Source organism: Symphodus melops, assembly GCF_947650265.1.
Source record: "Symphodus melops genome assembly, chromosome: 4".
Lineage (NCBI taxonomy): Eukaryota > Metazoa > Chordata > Actinopteri > Labriformes > Labridae > Symphodus > Symphodus melops.
The window spans coordinates 11,796,577-11,805,114 of record NC_136694.1 but is presented as its reverse complement, the minus strand read 5'-3'; the positions used below and the strand labels follow the sequence as shown (position 1 = coordinate 11,805,114).

The window sequence follows — 8,538 nt, the reverse complement described above, 5'->3', positions numbered from 1 at the left end:
CCGCCACATTGGAAAACAAAATAAAAAGCTTCTTCCCCATAATGACTTCCACATTGCCACCCAACTATAAACTCTTGATATATTGAGTTAATTCTAAAGGTTACTACGGTAACCACCCATTGATCTCATTTAGTGGCAGTTACAACTTGGCCGACATCATGACTGTCACAACTGGAGGCATCCATGCAAATCGAGGATTATCTCTCCACCGTGTTGGATATGACACACCCAAGAAGCATATGGATACAATCTGTTTTACCCCTCACTGTACGGTCTCCATTTGCTTTTAATTTGACACATGGAGACACCCCATGCAAGGGTTAAGGCCTGCCAAGGGAATAATAAAGGAAAACACTAATATGTGCTAAGTTTATGATGATGGTGTCAGGGAAACTCGTGTCAAGGAAAATCATTTCCACATTAATGAAGACAGACATTTGCTGCATGTCTCATCATTGCACTTGAGAACAATGATTGTACAGAAACTATTTAGGATTTCACGTCACTGAAAGCCTGAAGGCGTCTTTTGCTAAAAGCAGGGGGAAGTCCACACTTACAGTCCTGGCCATCAGCAGGCTATAAAAATGTATCTCACATGTTCATGCAGCTGACTTAGTTATATCATGTCCGACTAAATAAAGGCTCTGCTCCTATCCATCTGGGAGTTATCTGAGAGTCCCTGGATATAAACTGGGGCCCATGTTTTGAAAAGATGAGGTTAGATAAGTAAACAAACTAATGTGCCAATCACACCAGTAGCATTAGTGATTAGAGTCTACACCTCTAATCAAGAGATTGACATTTACACACCTTGTTTTTCAGACTTGTGTGTTTGTGTGCGTGGATTAGGGGGGGCTAGCAGCATTAATCCCTGGACCACATGGACATCAGGCAATCCAATTTACAGTATGACACAGACACAATCTGCTTGACTGTCTGTACATGCCAATATCTAAACAGGATCTAAACTTGAAAAGGATTTGTTTGGTTTCTTTAAAGTAGAAGACTAATAGGCTACCGACAAGGTAACTGCAAACCTGAAGCTGCATTTGGAAACAGCTGTGCTTTGACTGGTGACTACAAATATCAGCATGGCATGCTCACATTGAGAATTGTAATATGCTAATAAGCTCTTAAAAGTTGTGCTGTTGGTGATGGGAATGTCTTATGCCTTGCTGGTATTTGGTTCTGATCCGGAGTTTAAGCTTCAAGTCAAAAAACAAAAAAGCATTGAAATTACTAATGATTTAATAGTTTATCCAAAAGCAGGCCACAAGTCCGCATTCATTTTTGACTGCTCGAGAAGGGTTTTGAAATATTTCAAATGATGACACGGATTTAACTACTACGTTTTAGTATTGCAAATGTTGATATTTTTTCACTGGACATCAGAGAAAAGTTTGCCCGATGTGATTTAGAAAGTTTGAGAAATCACCAAATTAGTAAATCCCTTACAAATATCTCTTTTCTCGTTTGCCTAAAGGCTGATTTCATAAAACAGAACTTCAGTTACATTTTCAGGACAACAGAGCCCTCTGTGTTTGAGTGTCAAGGCACCAATTACTATCTGTGTAAAACAATCCCATGGAGGGTGACTCTATAATCAACCTTTACACCACATTGTCATTCATTTATGCATTAAACAGATGGAGAAGGTGATTGGTAGGCAATCATTCACCTTTATGCAACACTTGTTTGCAGGTCGCACTCTCAGGAGAAAAACACCAGCTGTCACTCAAAGTTCTCACTGAAATACTCCTTTATTCCGAATGCAGGACCAGGTCAGCCAAACAAAACATGCATACGTTGTTTTTCACTGTCTAGCTCTACATTATAGATATATAATACATACATGATTCTATCCATACAAAATATAAAAATATGAGGCCTCATTTACAACCATATTTACACAGACTTCCTTAACTTAAGAGAAATTATTAATTCATTTATCTATGTACATACTATGAACTGAATACATTAGTACAGTACATCCTTTACCTAAATCACATTGCATCAAAAAGCTAAACTGTATCAAACAGACACCCTCACACGCATTTGCTGAATGGAATTGAAGTTACATTTTAAAATAATTGCACATCAGTTTCCTATGACTGTTTGAAATTGATTGACCTGTGCGTGTAACTGTTAAGTCTTAAAACTGCGGATATTCCAAAGCTTTAAATTAAAAATAACATGCAAGCACTGTTGCTTTGTCACCGTTAAACAACTGTTATTTATCACAGACTTTAAATCACATGATATTCAACACTCAACAATACTGAATTAATGTACTGTAGGCTTTATTAATTTCTTGTTCCAGATGGAGGATGTTTGCGTACACAAGCTAAAAACAAAAAAAGAGTCATTAACTGTTCCAAGAGTCAGAATGTTAGGAGATTATGCAGTTCTTGCTTTTTCTGCGTTTTCGGGTGTGCAACTGCCCATTGCGATTGGGTCCTCCCATCCCTGTGTTGTTGTACTTATGGACCAGCTCCTGGTTGCTGAGGTAACGAAGCTGGATGGGTCTGGGGATTGGCTCACCCAGAAAGTAACCTTCATCGTCAGATTCGGAAGACGACGAGCAGGTGGAGCACCAGTCGTCGTCATCATAATCATCCCAGGAGTATTGGTTCAAACCATTCCGTCGGCTGGACCCAGGGTTCTGAAGGGTCAGGTCTGAAGTGGTTCTTGGACACTGCCTGAAGGGCTGGGGCTGATATCTCCCCGCTCCTCTTCCGACACCAAACTGGTCCCTTGCACTCCTTGGTGGCGGGAAACGATCGTAATCCTCACAGACACGCATCTGTGGTCTTTCTTGAGGTCTCACTCTCCGCTCTGCCACCAAGTTGAGAGCGTTTTCTGAACGAGACCGACGAGATCTCCGGGAGCGGTGGTGGTGTCTGCGTCTCTGGGGAGTCTCCTCCTGAGCATCAATCCTAACACTTGATCCTCTTCCACCAACTCCTCCAGCAACCATCCTGCGCTCACTTATTGGTGGCAAACGAGCAGCGTTCGCGCTGCTCACTAAACTCACCCTATCTTCCTCTTGGAAGGTGAAACCAGGTGGTAAATGAGTCATACCCATACCCACAGCCATGCCATGGGGGTCGCAGTACTGCACTTGGTACTTGGAAGACCTGGGAGGATCCATTTCCATGTAGGGCTGACCAGCAGTGAGGCTGTGAATGGACTCAGAGCTACGAAACTGCTCGGATGAGTTAAGAGTGCCCATGTTACTTTTTTCTGATATATTCATTCCAGAGTCTTTGCTCAGGTCCGGCATTGAGAAACGAGAAAGATGCTCCTGGCGCTTTCCTCCTCCCTCTGCAGAGTTTCCTGTCGGGATAAAGAGTTGAATTTAGTATTGACTTTGTCTTTTATCTAATTGCAACTCATTGAATTAAACATGGTACTTTTGTCTCGCTGAATGTCAGGTCGTTAAAACACAAAGTGACGCATCCCAATACAGCTACCACTAAATTACCAGAAACATACAACTTTTCTTGGTCATGCTAAAATAATACCAAGACTAATACCAACCTGTAGCATTGGACAGGGCAAGGGACTCCATGGATCCCCTTGGGGTCTGCTCTAGAGGGGTGAGTTGCTCAGTGAAGTTAAGTGCATTTATCGGGTTCCTGCTTCTTGGCACCTGGACTGGTGCTGGAAGCCCTACATCTTTGTCCCTCTGAAAGCCATGGAAACTGATGGAGCGCTTGTCCGAGGAGAAGCCGTTGTGTTGCTGAGGACAGTGGGACACTTCAGTGACGCTCTTTTGGGTCCTCAGTTTGGGTGGATAGTACTCCTCTGGACCTGGCTGTTGGAACCACATCTCATTGAGCGAGTGTCCCTTCATAGCTGAGATTGGTGGTCTCTTCAAGCCTCCGTGGTCCTTGATCCTGTGATCTTGCTGTTGATTACTCTGTCCAGAGCAGGAGGGGTTATAGGTTGTCCTGACATTGCACTGACTGAGGAGCTGCAGAGGGGTGGGGTTGGCAGTTGAGTCGGACTGGGATTGATAATTATAGCCATCACCTGCTTGCTCTTGGCCCTGCCAGGCAGGTGGCTCACGAGTCAAACTGGGCGTTTGGCTGGAGAGACTAAGAAGATCCATTTGTAAAGACAGTGGGTCCACCTCTCCTGAAAATCTCTCAGACTGCACTCCACCCACTCCACCTCCTCCAGTCTTTCCAGTCTTAGAGCTGCGTCTGGACTCTCTGGTGGAGCGAGCGCTTTGGAAGGCTGAATCAGAGGAGTCGGAGCCGTTGGGCTCCTCCCCCAGACTGCAGGAGCGTGAGCAGAAGATTTGGCCCTGCTTGGGCAAGAAAGGCCGACCCAATAGAGAACGCTTGCAGCGGGCGCAGCAGAAGCAGCCCTCTGTGGCATGCCAGTGCTGCCCGTCATACGTCATCTGGCCTTGGTCAATGCCTGTAGGAAAGAAACAACACATTACATCTTGAGGTTGAGGTTCAATTAGACAGTGAGAGTCCAGTACAAAATGCACAAAAGAAGTAGAGGCAACATGTCTTTATCAAAGTGCATGAAACTAAGTATCTTATTGTCTTTATTAAAAATGCTGTTCTAAGTGAAAACAGCAGAATATGAAGTGCGTGCTGAGTGAGAATAAAGAGCTGGAGGCTGTAAAGTAACTTTGTTAGAGGGGGAAGTCATTATGGAGCTTTCCCAGCATTGTATAAACACATTACATTTTCAGAGTGCCTGCAGTTGTTGCAGTGGGAAATGAAAACCAACTATTTACTAATGGCTGCCAGCTGGATGTAGCATGATTTCTGATGGTTTCAATTAATACAGAGTTGTGTTTGTAAAGTCAAATGCCTCTCTGTATCCTGTCTGACAAATAATTACAAGGCAAATTTGTTGAGAGGTATGTGCCAGAATCACACCTGGACGTATCTGGGGTATGCACAAATATGTACCCACATGCAGAAATGTTAACAGGAGGTGGCAGGAGGCCAAGAGGTGCTAATATGAAAGTCTTACTCTGGAAAATAACCCTGTTTCTTTTCTCTGCCGGGTTTTCCTAAAACACTTAACTGACTTACATTTGTGTTTAACTGACACATGGTGCGTTCGAATAAAACACAAGAAGCAGATTGTGAGATTAAAACACAATTAAATGTTGTAAACATGCCTCAGGTGGGTTTCAGGTTGCACTTTATTTACAGTATTCACTTCTGTGCCCTGTGGCCCGGTGTTATGTGCCTTTACCTCAAACTTAAAACAATTAGTAAGATCAGTCAGTGATATATTTCCAGAAACCAGGCCACATCTTTTCCACAGAATCCATTTCTCCCCTGTGTTATCGCTTTGAGAAAATGAGGTCATTCTTTCAACCTCCTTAAAAAGGCCTCACCTCCCCTCCCTGTATCCAAGTATAGTACTCAATTTTCTTTATAGTTTTCTTTTGGATGACCTGTTGGTGATCGATGTGGCATTTATCAACAGTGATAGATGCAAAGCGATGGTGTAGCATACCAATATGTTCCCCGCAGGAGTCACAGTACTCAGCGTAGAGGGACTCGAAGCAGGAGCAGCAGTAGGGCCGCCCCTCTTTCATGATGTAGCGCTGGCCCCCCAGCACAGTCTCGCACTCAAAACAGCAGAAGTGCTTCATGTGCCAGTGACGCCCCTCTGCTTCAGTGCACTCATCTGCGAGGATGACCTAAGAAAGAAAAGGCAGGAGAGAGTATAGTTTATCACAGGTCCTCAGAGGTTAAACCTTGGTTGGGTTATTAGTGTGCGCTGAATGACAGGACAAAGCCTTGGCTTGCCCTTCCTCCCCTCCATATGTACCGTTATCTGCTCTCCAGCTTAGCACTCTTAAATCGTCCTCTTTGTCACTGACTGGTGTAGAAGGCTAATGTATGTGGAGAGATGGTGCATTTACTTTTAATTACACTGCTGTTAAAACACCAGGGTGCTTTTTAAGTACTAACTGTGTCCTCGTCCTCATTTGCAGAGAGAGTAAGTCAGAGCTAATGGTTGGGGGATCAGGATACTGAGAGCTGACCCCATTAGAAGGGAGGAATATATCTGTGAAAATATTACAGTGTGTATTGGGAAGCCTGTTTGCTTGGTGTCTTCATAATCATGCGTGTTAAATTAAAGGCACAGTATGTCGAAGTAATGCATGATCCTCTGTATGAGCATGTGTGTGCATGTGACGTGCGTGTACCTCATCACAGGCGGTGCAGCGTGGCTTCAGCCTCTCAGCATGGTGCCTGCCACAGAAGATCTTCCCGTCCTGGTAGAAGTAGATGAGGTCCACCAGGAGCTCATTGCAGACGCTGCACACAAAGCACGCTGGGTGCCAACACACGCCGTGACCAGCCCGTGACGCAAACACAGCAATGTCGCCGCCATTTATCTGACCTCCACACTGAAAGGTCATAGAAGAGGGAGAAGGAGAAGAGAGGGTTTTCAGAACGTGGGTATAGCCACACAAATTCTATCAGTGTTAACAATGTTGTGCTTCCACTTTTCTCTCTCCCATAACAGGTCCCATTGTTGTACCTCTTCACATTTTATGGTTTAACAAATACATCTGGCCACAAAGGCCTTTAAGGTGGTGAACATCCTTCAGGAAGTTCAAGTAACCATTTCCATGGGACATTTAATAATGTCAGTATCTATGCTGATAGGGATGCAGTGTATCAGATTGGTGCATCTCTGGTATTTGACACAATTCTGCGTGTAAATTGGTTCAAACTTAGACGACACTGACGGGTGACAGGAAATCAAAACTGATCGACATGTCGGAGGATCAAAGAAAACGGCAAGCGATATCGTCATGGAGATGTAAAAGCGTGGAGTCTAAATGATAAACAAAGCTAGCGCTACGGAGACAGGGACAGGTCGGGGATTTAAAATGGGTGGGGGGGGGGAAGGAGTGAGAGTTACAAGCAGGTTATCTAACTGGCGCACAGCCTGCAGTTCCAAGGAGGCCAAAGTGGGGGTGGGGAACTCAATCGATACACACTCTCCCAATAATCTGCTCCCTCATGTACGTGAGTTTGGATGTGCGTCTGCTCAGAGAATGAGAAACACAAGCTGTAAAGCAGTTATACACCTAAGGCAGCCACACAACAGTATGTAGCTCTGATTTGCCTGTTGTACAAACGGTCACAAATGGCTGGCGGATGCTTGAGTGCACTAGCTTATTTAATAGAAAACTCAATTGCTTTCTGTGTTCCCACAAGGCTACTACAAGAACAACTGCCGACAACATACCTGAAATATTTATTCCCAAAGTGGACAGTAGTATCAGATATTTCAAAGATTGACAGATCTCTGGGTATTATGAGAGGCTGCAGTAATGGTTTGAGTCTAACAGATCTAACAGCAGAGGGAAACATGAAATACAACATATCATGTACTCCACTTCAAAATCCTGTGAAGAGCAGAGACTGACAACATCACAACATGGCAATAAAAGAAAGCCTCGCCTTTCCTACTTCAACATAAAGCCCCTGTCATACATCACAACAAAGAGCTGAAATGCCAGCAGGCCGTGCAGAACATCCGTCACATGATTCATTGCTTTCATTCTGCTGTCCACATGACACACCTTTGCTCTTGTCATACTTAATTCACTCATGTCACAGGAATCGATGCAGGAATGACATTTAGAAGTGAAACCAAGGGACACTTTCAGATCGTCTTTGAGCTTTTCATATGTCTTGCCTGTTGGGGGGCGATAAAAAAAAAAAAAGGGAATGATTTTTTTGGCTTTCTGTCAGCTACCTGTTCGCAAATTGCTCCCGTCATCGTCAGGGGGAACGGACGGACATTTCCGCGGCCCAGGTTGTCCCGTTTCCGTTGGTTGCTGAAGATCTTCAGTTCCCGCTTCTCCTCGTCATCCAGGCTGTTACAGTAGCGTACCTACACACACACACACACACACACACACGAGCAAACAAATACAAACACTTTATTAACGACTTAATCACTCAAAGGGTATGTTTTGTGATAATATAAAGATGAAGCTTGTTGCCTATATTTTTCTAATTCGTATATCATTGATACTTTTTTCAAACCTGGTTATTATTGCCACACTATTGGCATATTACTATATATGTGATATTGGTCGCATGTTAAAATGTGTTATTTTAGACGCAGGTTTTCCTGGTTGTCTAAACAAAGAAGCATTCAAAATCCTGGTAGTAGATTTTACACCTATGTGGTATATCTGTTAACCATTTAGCAATATGGATCCACAAAAACATGCATCGTCTTCTCTGAGAAACCTCTACCGCTTCTTTTAGGATGTTATTCCCATTCAACATATAGAGGCCTGCTCTTAAGAGAAAGTGACTTGTAATAAACTTTACTCTGAATAATGTGAGGAAAAAAGTCGGTGACTCAGTCTGCTTAAAAGGCTGGTATGGAGTTACTCAAATGTCCCAATGAAGTGGTAACATTTAAACTATGAAGTTGATTTAAAAATGTTAAAAAACAGATGCAGGCAGCTTCACAATAAAGCACCTTGCTATTTTATTAATGCTAGAGGCAGACTCT

General features: G+C 43.5%; 1 protein-coding gene across 3 annotated transcripts in view; it reads right to left on the bottom strand.

Moving 5' to 3' along the window:
- Nucleotides 1-1,722: 1,722 nt before the first annotated feature.
- Nucleotides 1,723-8,538, bottom strand: part of prickle2b (prickle homolog 2b) — an 86,054-nt gene continuing 79,238 nt past the window's right edge. For all 3 annotated transcript variants that reach the window (XM_079341270.1, XM_079341272.1, XM_079341271.1), the window contains 5 exons: nt 7,765-7,902; nt 6,197-6,400; nt 5,497-5,683; nt 3,541-4,428; nt 1,723-3,336 (listed from right to left, as the gene is read on the bottom strand). In XM_079341270.1, coding sequence (XP_079197396.1) covers nt 2,390-3,336; nt 3,541-4,428; nt 5,497-5,683; nt 6,197-6,400; nt 7,765-7,902 — 2,364 coding nt within the window. In that variant the 3' untranslated portion in view covers nt 1,723-2,389. The remainder of the gene's footprint in view (nt 3,337-3,540; nt 4,429-5,496; nt 5,684-6,196; nt 6,401-7,764; nt 7,903-8,538) is intronic.